The 13,698-nt window shown below is 37.1% G+C and overlaps 1 protein-coding gene across 1 annotated transcript; it reads right to left on the reverse strand.

Moving 5' to 3' along the window:
- Positions 1 to 8,999: 8,999 nt before the first annotated feature.
- LOC123307671 (potassium/sodium hyperpolarization-activated cyclic nucleotide-gated channel 2-like) lies at positions 9,000 to 10,838 on the reverse strand. The gene has a single exon (XM_044890072.1). The coding sequence runs from the start codon at positions 10,791 to 10,793 to the stop codon at positions 9,060 to 9,062; it is 1,734 nt and encodes a 577-aa protein (XP_044746007.1). The 5' UTR covers positions 10,794 to 10,838; the 3' UTR covers positions 9,000 to 9,059.
- Positions 10,839 to 13,698: the final 2,860 nt, after the last annotated feature.

A 13,698-nucleotide genomic window follows, 5' to 3' on the forward strand; every position in this document is an offset into this window, starting at 1 on the left:
TTCGGTCTTTGGGACGAAAGTTCCAGAGTAAAAAGGGAATAATTATGAGAGGGCGGAACATCTGGGTTTCAACGTCACAGTATGTACCTACTCTCAATGAGAGCCGAGATCGACATGGCAGCAATACAAGGGTACCTATATCTTTTCATACACATTCCTGTTATTTTCAAATTATCAAAACGCATTTCCAATGGAATATAAAAGAACTGTGTTATGTCTATTTTAGATTTATCCCCTCATTCTCAATATTTGAAACAGGAAATTTTTATACTGAAAATAATTATACAGTTTATACATGTATTTGATTCTTATACGAAAAAATTCATAACAAGTGCCGACTTGTACCGAAGCGACCGATACTTGATCTTGATCTTCATGATATAGATATGTCCATTAAATTTCGAGAAAAATTATGAAATAGGTAAATCTTAATTTAAGTATGGAATTCATATAGAACGAAGTATCTTCTGATGATCTCTTTGAACAGAAAAACTATTGTTGAAAGTTATTTTTGGAGTCATCCTTACTGAGCACACTCAAAGAAATATAGGTACAATTACGGACGCTCGAAAATGATACATCCAGTTGTACAGAAAAGTACCATTTCTGGAAACAGATATTCAGATCCAGATCTGAAATCTGAACATCCAAAAGAGGTACAATTATGGATAATTCTCGTTGATCGAAAAATGTACGATGAATGGACGTACACTAACGTACAATTTCCGATAGAACAAGTACAATTAAGATCCAGATTTGTATATCCAGAAGATGTCCAATAAGGGACGTATATTGATGTTTGTCGAACATCCCTTTTTTAATGTACAATGGACATCCATGAAACGTCCATTTTTTAAAGTACAGTAAATATCCAGAAATGTACATCCTACGAATGTTGAGAAATGAATAACTATGGATACACTAAAATGATACATCCAGTTGTCTTACAGGAAAGTACAATTTCTGGAAGCAGATATTTAGTTCCAGATCCGAACATCCAAAAGATGTACATTCATGAATAATTCACGTTGATCCAAAAATGTACGTTGAATGGACGTACACTAACGTACAATTTCTTATAGTACAATTAAGATCCAGATTAGTATATGCAGAGGATGTCCAATAAGGGACGTATATAGTATATGGATGTTTGTCCAACATCCCTTATTTAAAGTACAATGGACATCCATAAAACGTCCATTTTTGAACGTACAGTAAATGTCCAGAAATGTACATCCTTTGGACTTCCATATAAGGTCCGTGGACGTTTGTACATTTGGATATAAAATGGACGTCCATTGGACGTCATGTGCTGTATGGAAGACTTTGGTTTGGAGATCACTTCCATTCTGAGTGAGTATTTGAAAAGGTTGCGATACAAGTAAGTATATCGACTATCTACTAGACTAGATGAAAAGGTTTCAGTCGTTTCAGAGCATATTCACTTGAATCCAGGACAATCCAGGTTCACCAAATTTCGTGAAAGTGTTGCATTCCATTAATGTTCAAAGTGACCTGCCCATTCTCGCGCGCGATGTCTTATTTTTCCTTATTTTCAAGCTAATGATTCAAGAATAACGAAAAAAATATAATCTGGCAGTTTCAGCGAGGCAAACAATAAAAATTGGCCATAAAGGTTACAATAAACAGTTGCTTTAAATGATCTCCCTTCCTGGGCTTCAAATTGTTTTCGCAATCATTAAAAATGTTGTAGAGCAATACAGAGAACCTCGCGCTCATCACCCTCTAGCTCAAAAGCGGTTAAGAGTATGAAAAATTGCTTCAGTCAAAAGTTGTATAGAATTTTATTATATATATATTTTGAAAAAATGCATTCTTATCGTCTTCAAAGTCTCAGATAGGAGAACCCTCCCTGATTAGTGTCAAATTAATGGGTCTACACGTCTTCAACACCGAGATTAACTATCTCTATGAAAATCTGACACGCTCGAGTATGTACAAGTAACGATTTTCTTTTGCATTTTCAAGGACCGCTCTGACCTTGCGTCACATACGAATTGTCACTCTTGAACAGTAGCTTCTTTTGGGTCCAATTAACATATCCATCAATAAACTGACACGCACGAAATACCTAAAATAATAATAATAAAATAGCCTCATTACGATAATTTCCAGATTAACATAATTTATTATCAGAGAACCGTAGGGCATATATTGTATCTTAATCTGACACGCTCCAGTATGTAGGTACACCTGATGATTTTTTTTTATTTTTTTGAGAAACTGAAGACGCTTTCCCCATCAGTGAAAGTGCATTCTTCAAAGAACCTTTATTTCTTTCCACCATCTAATCTTCAAAATACACTAGGTCTCCACGACGCTCGAGTAAATCCCGATTCAGCATCGTGAGCTCCCCAGCTATATAGTATTCATATTAAAAAATAAGGAAGCTACGCCGCTGAATTCTGCATAAAAATGTGACTGTAGAATGTCACATTTGCTTTTCGATTGGTTATATCTTTCGAAATGGAGGCACAATAGAGTCGAAAAATGAGTTTTTCTACAAGCGTGCGCGTTCAACCTTTTTCCCGCACGCATTCCAAGTTGCAAAGAGTCACTTTCCCAAAACGTGCGGGGAAAACGCCTGCTATTTCTTTCCCGCACGCATTTGCGTGCGGGAATGGATTAGCAGGGATTAGCAGGATGCTTCGCATCGTTCGGGCAACGGCAGTTTCGTGCGGGCAAGTATCACTTTCCGCACTTGATAGGAAAATAACTATTTCAGTTATAACTTTGAAAACAAAAGAAGATAGAGTAATGCGATTTCGACCTAAAAACAGATTGTTAATATTTACAAAAATTAGTTTTTAAACCACGATACGGGTTGGGTACTTATCAGGTTTTAGGCATCTTCAGGTGGCTGAAGGTTAACTGAAATATTTGGTATCGAACCAGAAGATATATGAGCAGAGCAAGCATTTAACTCTACTCCCAAAAATCTCAAACCAGTGTGAAAGCAGCCACGCGTTTGCCTCGGCGTCTCAGTGAAGCATTCGGAGAAAGAGGAATATGATCAAAAACAATTTTGTATGAAGGTGAACCTCAGCTGTGGCATTTATTTCTGTTGAAAAATGATCCTTGATGCCGTTTCTAACGGATATTTCGCGAGATATGTTATGGTTCTTGAATTCCGGCAAGAAATATGACGGCTACGTCCAGGCGAGGTTATAAAAAGGGTACGATCATTTCGATTTGGACTAGGATCGTAATGAAAAGTGGTAAAGTCGTAGGCCGTAGGGAATTATGAAGTTTTTTCAGGAACGAATCTTTCAGTATTTGGAGTTTGTTTAAGTCTTCTTCATCGTGAGCGTTTTCATTACATGCTTGTAAAGTTTTTGATACTGATTACTAATTACTATTTACTTTCGATTTAATTTTTTAAGGTGGAATTCGTTGTTTCTAATCATATCTTGACAAACGTTTTACTATGAAATATTGCTTGGCGAAGCCGCGAGTTTAAGCTAGTAGTTCAAACATATGTATCATTATTATTATTTGAGCCGGGGTCATTATGGCTCAATTAGCCATTCGGGAACTGCGACCATGTGGATCTTTTGTTCTCTACCCTACTCATTTATAGGAACCCAAGGAGGTCGTCAATGATGTTGATAAAACCGACAACATCCTTAGGGACCTCAACCGTTACCTTCTGATGATATTTATACCGACAATGCCCTGTCAGCAGTCAGACCATCATTCGAAGCTCAGCTTGTGACAGCTACAGCAGTTTTCTGGTGTAGGTCGGTGTAATCAACACGAATTTCTTTGACTGTGTAAGTCCAGGAGTGCTTCCCCAGAGGGTTATTCTGTTGTTCAACTCCCATTGTTGGGCCGCTGCTTTACATTGGTATTATCCAAGCCTACAGAAAGGTTCAGGTCCAGAAGGTGTTAACCTTGATGCCTTTTTTGTGCAAGTTTATCGCATTTCTCATTTCGTTCAACACTACACGATGCCCTGGTACCTATAGAAGTAGTCACTTTGCTGTCGCTGGCCTGATGCTTCATGGTAATACAACACTCCCATATCAGCAGAAATCCCTGGCAGTGTGATTTCAGGAACCTCAACATGGCCTCATCCCCATCCTCATCCTTATCCTAAGAATAATTCAATGAAGGGGGTTTCCAATAGTTTCAATTTCAGGAGAGCTGACCTCTCATTGCTCTATGGTTGCCTGCTGAGCACTAACTGGGATTTCTTGAGTGAGTATATTGATGTTGAATTGGCATGTGCTGCATTTCATGAGCATCTTGTAACGAGACTTGATTGTTTTAAAAATCAAGCCTCGTTTTAAATATCAGTTTCCCTGAATTTTCCAGTTGAAACAATGCAACACCGTCTGATGGAGATTTCAGTTTCAATATAGTTATGCCGTTTCATTTTAGAAATATTTTTCAGATCCTGAAATATTTTATTCAAATTCCGTAAAATTGAAATTTCCATCATTAATCTGCCGTAAGAATCCAAAACAAAAAAAAAAGAGTCTTTCTGCACTCGGCGTTGTTTTTCCGTCCACAAAAACACACCGAATCCACAACGTGGATTACAGATAACGACAGTTTCTTTTACCTATAAAGAGATAACCGCCACCGAGAATATTTCTTCTGGGGAGAATATTCGAGAATTCCGAATTTTTGAGTGCAATTTTGATCACGTGACCGTCTACATCTTGGAGAGTTGATAAATAGGGCCGCACCACCAGACGAACGTCATTCATATTCAGGATTCTTGATTCATTCTGTATTCTTGATTCTTTATTCATTCGCTATTCATTCTTTATTCGGTGGTTCATTCTGTGTTCGATCATTTTTGATTGATTTAGATATTCTTCCTATTAGAGTTTTCTTTTCTTTTCTCTAAGTGGTGGTGTGACCGTACCGGGACAAAGCGTAAGTCTTTTCTTGATACCGCATACTTCGTGATTCAAAGTTGCATTCTTTTATTTGTTTAATTGTGTTGATCCTTGTTGTTGGTCCCCCTGTTTAACGCAGACTTCTGTCGCCTGGTTCTCTGGGGAACCAAGACCAGTCGACGGAAATCTCGAAGTTTTTCTACTGGTAATGCTTGGCTTGTGACACCCAAGGTTGCCACAGAATGACCACAGTAACCTATCCCGTCCTACCCCATTTGTGTTCCGTTTAGACTTCCCGTTTAACGCAGACTTCTGTCGCCTGGCTATCTGGTGACGGAAACCAATCTGCAGAAGTCTCGAAGTTTTTCTACTTTCTACCGTACTACCCCTGCTGTGCTCCGTTTAGATTTCCCGTTTACCGCAGACTTCTCTCGCCTGGCTATCTGGTGACAGAAACCAATCGGCAGACGTCTCGAAGTTTTTCTGCTGGTAATGCTTGGCGTGTACACCCATGGTTGCCACGGAGAGACCACGATAAAATACCCCGTTATCCTGTAAACTGTTGCATTGTGTTTCACCTGCATCAACCCCGTCCCGTTTATTGAATAGTTTCAATTCTGATTGGCCTGTACACTGAAAATCACTGAAAGTGCTCGGGATCAAACCCATTGCTAAATTAACCGATTGCAGAGACTTGGATCTTTCTGAGACGCCCGGTTGCTGTAAATTTTGTATAAACCCCGTACATCCTTTATTGTCTCGGAAGGAATCAAAGTAACCGCTATTAATTATTTGCTTTCTTTAACACCTGATAGTTTGACTGAATATAATTGATTTGAATATTCTTTGATTTATTGATTTCACTTTCTGATCACCGTGACAAGTTATTGCATTTCTGTTTTCCTCATTTTAGAACTTGGTCATCAGCTATATATATTTCTTGACTTGGAAATAACTGTATGGTTCACTGTAATTCAGATTGTTGTAATAAATTCGGTTTTAAAGTAATTGTTATCGCTACCACCTTAGATAACCCCGAACTCTGTCTCCGACTAGTAGGTACCTGGGTGGGTTTGCTATTTCTCCCTATTGAAAGAATAGGTGACGCTCGAGATTAAACCCTTTTACGAACCAAACCCGTTACAATCTTAATGGTATTCTTGAGGCTTGTGTTCCTAAAACATCTGGTAGGAGGTCCCGATACCCACCTTGGTTTACTGGGGATATTATTATTAAGCTAAGGGTCAAGGATGGTTATCGTCGTGCCTATAGGAGAACTGGTGTCATTTCTGGTGATGTTTGAGGAACTTCGCAGAGAACTAAAGAATGCGATCTCTATTGCTCGAGTCAGTTTCTCTCGGGAGGCTGTGAGGGATTTATCGAGGGATCCATCAAAATTTTGGTGTTATTTGAATAAAATTCGTGGAGGTTTCTCTGTTCCGGGGTCAACGAACTTTAATGGTTTCGTTTTATCGGCTCCTCAGGACATCGCCAATGCCTTGGCAACTTCCTTTGAGGCTGGTTTCGTGAGCTCTTCGGGACTACAACAAAACCATGGAAGTCAGGACTGTCTTGAACAGGTGCTTCCTATTCCTGATATATGCGAGGATTGTGTGTTGGATTGTTTGAGGGAGTGCAAGGGTAGCATGGCTGCTGGCCCAGATGATGTTCCTTTTTGTTGAGGGACTGCCCCATCATTTTCGCTAAGCCTCTGACTGCGCTTTTCAGGCTGTCACTTTCTAAGTTGTGCTCTCCAAGCATTTGGGAGGAGGGCAGGTTTTGCCCTGTTTTCAAGAAGGGCTGCAGAGAAGACAATGAAAATTATAGACCTATCGTTATTTTGAGCAATATCAGTAAAGTTTTCGAAAGAGTTTTATATGATATAGTTTATGCACATGTAAAATGTCGAATTAATGATAGTCAGCACGGTTTCATTAAGGGTCGGTCTACTGTAACGAACTTGGCTTGTTTTAGCCAGTATGTCTCTGCCGCATTAGATGAGTCATCTCAGGTCGATGTTATATACACCGATTTCTCCAAGGCGTTTGACAGGCTGGACCATGGAGTTATTTTGAAAAAGTTGTCTTCGTTTGGCTTAACAATGGATTTCATCTTTTTTCTAGAGTCATATCTTGTAGATAGAAAACTTTTCGTTCAAAGTCTTGGAGCCAGGTCATTCAAGTTCTCCGCGTCGTCTGGTGTTCCGCAGGGTTCCATTTTGGGTGCTTTGTTGTTTATGTTTGTTGATATATTTATTCCACCAGTTTATTGTTGTGTTAAATTAATTGATTGTCTTGAATTTTCTTGACCTAATTTGTTTAAGTCAAATATAAGACGTTTCGGTTTCGGGTCCTTTTTCAATCTAAAAATAAACATCAAAACACAGTTCCATATACAATTCTTCGAGATAGAGATCTGTCACCTTTATTTTAACAATTTCCAAATTTTTAATTTGATCATCTGTTGTTATAATTAAACAATCATCCACGTACCTCTTGAAAATTGTTATTCTATATGATGAATTTAGCAAAACTTTTTCTTCAAAATATTCCAGCACTAATTGAGCCACTGCACCAGCAACTGGACTACCCATAGCTACACCATCTATATGTTGGTAAAATTCGTCTTTGTATTGAAAATAGCAAGTTCCCAATGTAAGTTGTACTGCCTCTATGAATTCAGTTTTCGGTAGATCTGTATATTCTTCTATGAGGTGCCATTTCTCCTCCAGTATCTGTGGTACCAGTTGTGTGGGGATATTTGTATATGGGGACACAGCATCTACAGAACGTATAGTGTATCTAATTCTTGTTTAAGTTCACAGGAATTTTTGGTGTAAAAGGGATTTTTGTTTATAATATTTGAGAGAACTGATGCTAAATATTTGGACAGCTTATAAAATGGTGTTTGCGTATGAGAAATGATAGGTCTGAGTCTAATGTTGGTCTTGTGGAGTTTTGGCAAGCCATATATTTTCGGTGAAATACTATTATGTATAGTGAGAGATCTAGCGAGGGTTGGTGATATAATCATATAATGTTTATGTTATTTATGAATGATTTGAATTTATTTCTGCTCTGTATGTTTCTTTTATATGTTGATGATTGTGAGTTGTTTCACCGTATTGTTTCTGTCCAGGATTGCTGGAATCTTCAAGGTGACATAGATAGACTGATTGATTGGTGTAAGAGAAACCGGCTTTCATTGAATATAAAAAAGTGCAACGTGATGTCCTTCGGCCGCGGAAGATCTAAGGTTCAATTTCTGTATAACATTGAAGATAGTGTATTGGTCAGGTCAGGGTGGCTGAATGCAGAGATCTGGGAGTCTTATTTGATTAGGGGTTAACGATTGTGCCCCATGTGAATGCAGTTGTTTCGGTTTCATAATTAGAAATTCCAGGTACCCGTTCGGGACTCGATCTCTTTTCTTCTTTTTACGGCTCTTGTGAGGTCAAAGCTAGAATATGGATGTATAGTATGTTATCCTGGTTATAGGGTTCATGTTGAAAATTTGGAGAAAATACAGAGGCGATTTCTGAAGTACGTGAGTTTTAAAGTTGATGGAATCTATCCGATTCGTGGTATACCAAATGAGTATTTATTGAATAGATTTCATGTAAACTCACTTGAAGGACGGCGGATTTATTTAGGAATATTTTTCCTACATAATATTTCAGTTATCAAAATTGATTACCCCTACTTGCTGGCCTTCGTGGATTCTCACGTCCCGAGGTTGCCAGTCCGAAATATAACAACGTTTCATCTTCCGTTTCCACGAACTAACGTGCTTCGGTTTACGCCAATGTTCAGAATATGCCATGATTTTTGCAATTTTCAACATGTGTTAGATATTTTTAACAGTTCTATATCAGATGTTAGAAGAGCTGTGTTAGGATCATAATTTCTTATGAGAAACTGTCTTCGTCATTTATCTATTGTATATCTTATTTTCTTGATTTATTATGAAATTTTTTGTGTTATTTGTAATTTTGTTTTTTTCACAAGTTGTAATTGGGTTAGGCTGTAGATTGGTGTAGTATTTAAATAAAAAATAAAATAAATAAATATCAATCAAAAACAAATCTTTTTCGAGTAATTTGACGTTCAAGATAGACAGGTTCGTCTTAAACAATTTTATTTAAATTTCAACCAATATTCAAGCAGTGAAAACTTTTAAACTAATAAATCAAGGATTTCTTCTCCAGTTATCACTTTCCAAAATTCTGCCTCGTCTCAAATCAGCTACAACAGCATTGTGGGCCTCCTCGTTGGTCATCATCTTTGCCATGGTAGCATACAACTCCTTCTTTTCGCTAGATATCTTCCTTATCCTGTCGCTCATTTCCTTCAGAAATCCAGTGCAATGTTTGACGTCTTTTCTGTACAACGTAAATATTTCCGATATTTCTAGGGAAACAACTGTTAAAAGAGCTGTGCCTCCAGTTCTAGTAATTGATAAATCACCAAAGTGATCCCCATCTTCAAAATGTAGAATTTCTACTGCATTCGGACCGTAGTGAACCGACAGCGTTCCATAAGACACCCAAAACATTTTAGTGAGAGGATCGCCGTATTTGAGGACAACATCGTTTGGTAGATAAATCTCTCTTCTCATATAACCTATTATACTTCCAGCTATTCCTTTTGGCATGCCTTGGAAGAGAGGAACTTTTTCCATCACATTTCTACATCCGTAAAGGATAACTTCGTTCCGTAGATGTTCTGACAAAGTAGCGAGGATTACATCTTCTTTGAAGAACCTTTTATGAAATTTATAATCGTGATAAATTTTTAAGCGCTTTCTCAGATCGTCTGGTAAATTTTTCGACTGAGCATATTCAGCCACCTGATAAATCCATTCCTCGTATTTTGTTTCGGATATGCTCGAAGAGCCGAATATTTCCAGTAGTTTTGCGGTACCAAAATTACAAACCAGATATCCAAACATCATGATGCAAGAACATAAGAACTTTTCTATTTGCAATTCGATTGGTACATACCCTTGACTGGCTCCGAAAAAGTGGCAGGTTGCAGTCGTTAGTAGAGTGATGAAGGTGTTGTGAAAAGAGTTTTCAGGCTCAATGATATATGTGCCGACCTTACCATCTGGTGCTCTATTTTTCAGGAAAGAATTTTCAGGTAAACCATCGTATGTGAAAAAGATTAAACTCACGAAGAACAAAGAGCATGTCGACCAAAATATGAGGTATAAGTTGATGAGAAAGATGACAAACCAGGTATATACCCATTCACGAATGTTCAGTTCGTGGAAAATGTTGTTGAGGTATTTCATAAAGTCGCATACCCTGAGGCATCTGAGAATTTTAACGTAACAGAGAACAATCCAGCGGCTTTTTTTCGTATTTATATGAAATCCCCTTTTTAAAATAAGTGAAAGAGGTAAGCAAGCTATGCACTCCGGTATTAAATATGTCCAGAACTTGTGTTTGAATGTTTCTTTTGGTGAAAGCACTATTTCTTTTGTTAAGGGGACAACAAAGCCTATGTTGCAAGTAATGAAGGCATTCATTAAAAACAAACAATCTAAAATTGACTGAAATATGAATAAAGGGTGTTGGACTGTCCTAACGGCGGCAAAAGACCATGTTATTGGATCAGTCACATAGCAGAATAACCACATAATGCATAATAATCTTTCTCTGTAGATTGCAAATGTACTGAAAGGATGAATTGTGGTAGGATACTCCAGGGCGTGCCTCCTCTTCTCTGCTCTTACAGCGGCATAACTCCGGAAAAAGTCTTTGGTTCTTCTGTCGTTTTCATTCAGTAGGATATATTTACGAATTGAAAGCATCCATTTCTTGGTTTTTCGCAAATAAGGGGGGTTATCGAGAAGATTGTTCTCTGCAACTAGGGTTAAATCACAGTAGTGTTCAAAATAGCCATATTTTTTCACCATTATTTTCAGGGAGTGCGATTTGTCACTATGACATCTATCATACTAGATTTATTTTTATATAGAACCGGTCTTCTTTTCCGGGAATTCAGGAATTAAAATTTTTATGGCCCCAGCATTAGCTTAACTATATCCATAACAGTCCATAGACATAGAGACATGGACTGAGCAATGTCAGCATGAAATTGGCTTTTTTTATAGAAAGAGAGAAATGATCGTCGGGAATTTACCTGTCTCTTTTTTGTTCACATAGGGGTGAGTGTAGAACAATCAAATTTCTAGAAAGAGACAACTGCATTCCCGACGTGCGTTTCTCTCTGTCACTTTTTTTGACCGTATTTCATGCATAGATAGAAAGGCAAGGCACAGTCCATGTCTATATGTCTATGACTATATCAATGTATAAATGAGAAAAAATTGAGGAATGATTCCTTGCCAAAAACTAACGAGGTCCTCTCATATAATTTTTTTGGGGTTACCCATGCTTAAATACAGCTTCCTAAAGATAACACCTCATTGCAAGAGCAATATTTCTCAGTTACCAAAAAACTGACAGAAGTTAACTTGAATGTACATTCCATGGGAGAGAGAAAGCAATAAAAAAATTTTGGTATTATTCCCTTGTGCTGTCTTCTTACAAGGGGTGGAAAAAACCCCCCTAAAATTTCTTTCCTCAGAAACTTTCGTCTCTATTCATATTATAGGTACTTTTTAAGAAATTGTGAATTTTTTTCTTTAAGGGGAAGTAGTACATACGATTCGAGATCAAGACGATCTACATTGGTTGCTTTACGGATGTTACCCCGAATACGAAAATGTGCCACATCTTTGAGCAATAGTGTGAATTACGAGTCAGCTGAAAAGTAGAAATTACCACGTGAGAGGTGATATTAGAAATATTGAATAACTTTCAGTTATTCCTGAATTTCAGCTTAATTTTGGCATATATCGCTATGAAAATCTCCGCAATATATGAACAATTGAATCGCCGATGTCACCACGTCGTTATTTTCATCGAAATATGTCGAAAAATGAAAACAAGTGTGAAAACAAGTTTTATCGACACTGAAGTTCAAGTTTTTTTTTCTCATGAAAAATAAACTAAATTGGAAAAAAAGAGACGGGATGACATCAAGACGTCGCTTAACTAAAAATCAAGGCTTTACGTAAGAAATTGAAAGCGTAAATTAGGAATTAGTTTCTGAGGTATTACTTCCCCTTAAGTTACGATGTCTATGGTTGTATTGATGTGTTACAAGGGAAAATTTTTGGAATAAACCTATTAGGCAATATTTAAAATCACTTTTCAGTTCTGATCACACTGTGCCAGGCCGAAATACTAAGCTAATACCAATAATTTTTATGGACGGTGTATTTACCTAGTTGGATGCAAGACTGTTTAGAAGAAAAAACAATCAGATTATCATTTTAGATACACCCAGCAAGTACTAACAAGCGTATCCTAATCTGAATGATATTCACACTTTTTACATAGATTCACATATAGGAAGTGGAGATTGGCACTATGATCTGGCCAGCTCGTATCCCAGACCTGAATCCTTTAAAACAGGTTTAGGACTTTAGGATGACGATTGAGAAAGCATCATGCAATTTGCAGGGCTTTTTTTTATCAAAATTCTGTTGGACAAAGTAGAGATCAAATACGTTGGATTTCTCATTCTCGACATATGTTGGTCCTCAGGTTTATTTAATATTTTGACTGAAAATGCATAACAAAAGGAAGTAGTTGTTTTCAACTAATGAAAATTGAAAAATTAAAATTATTATAGGAGTTATGCGTTAATTTCTTGGATCAGTAGTGAATATGTTCAAAAGTCAAATGAGTATGATAAATTGCATTCTGTGTTCACTGAATTCACCTCCAATTTAAAATATACTTGATATTCATTTTAACATCTGTAACCAAGTGACATCCTTCACGCTTTCGCTTTTATGAACAATAGCATTTCATACAGATAGTCATATTGTATTCGCAAGCAATTCATATGTATAGGTATTTTATCGAATCGAATTGCATGGCATTCCTCAAGCCAAAGACACATAATGAGACTGAATAATGTAACTGAAGTTCAATTACATTGTCGGAGACGAAGGAGCAAACTATTCAGATCAATCTGGAAACGTTATCCATTCTGCTCGTATTGAAGTTTATTGAATACGAATGAAAATGAATGACCCTATATGGACTCTAAAATTCTTTTAATGATGAAAAGGTTACATGTTTCGACCTCTACACGACACAATCTTCCGGCCCTAAAATGAAGAAAAAGACATAACTGAAGTAAAAGAAACAAACACACAAATATATAAAACCAAAGAATTGCAATTACAATTGAATTACAACTTGAATTTCCTCCTTCTCGATTATATCAATAAATGAAATACACTCAAATACAAATTTGTCGCAATAATAAGATTCAAGCATCAACTAGACTATCGCTTTCAATTCGGAACGTATAAGAGATCCAAAAGTTGAAATACCAATTGAAAATTCTGCCAATAGAAATGGATATGGATATGACACAAAGAACTGCTTAGGTGAAAGATTTCGGGAAACTACAGAAAAAGATTATAAAGTGTATCCCGAGATTAAGTGGAAAAAGAATTCTTATTCTATTGAGTTATCGAAATCTCTTCCTTGGCAGATTTCCTAGCCAAAACGGGGTGTTTCACGACAAGAGGGACAAATAAAAACGGTGAATTCAGGGTATTGAGGTGAGTTCAGAAACATTTTATATAGGTGCCTTCGTTCCCAGGGGGTTTTCGTTTGATAATAACTAACTCCTGAAATTCTCGATCGATTCGACTGAAAATTTATATTTATCTTGAATTTGTTAGTTTCAATGAAACAGAATATTAAAATTTGACAAAAATCAGAAGCGGGCTC

Source organism: Coccinella septempunctata, chromosome 2 (assembly GCF_907165205.1).
Source record: "Coccinella septempunctata chromosome 2, icCocSept1.1, whole genome shotgun sequence".
NCBI lineage: Eukaryota > Metazoa > Arthropoda > Insecta > Coleoptera > Coccinellidae > Coccinella > Coccinella septempunctata.

Excerpts from the sequence above, each read along its gene's own strand:
- LOC123307671 (XM_044890072.1), bottom strand. The coding sequence starts at position 10,793 with ATGGTGAAAAAATATGGCTATTTTGAACACTACTGTGATTTAACCCTA.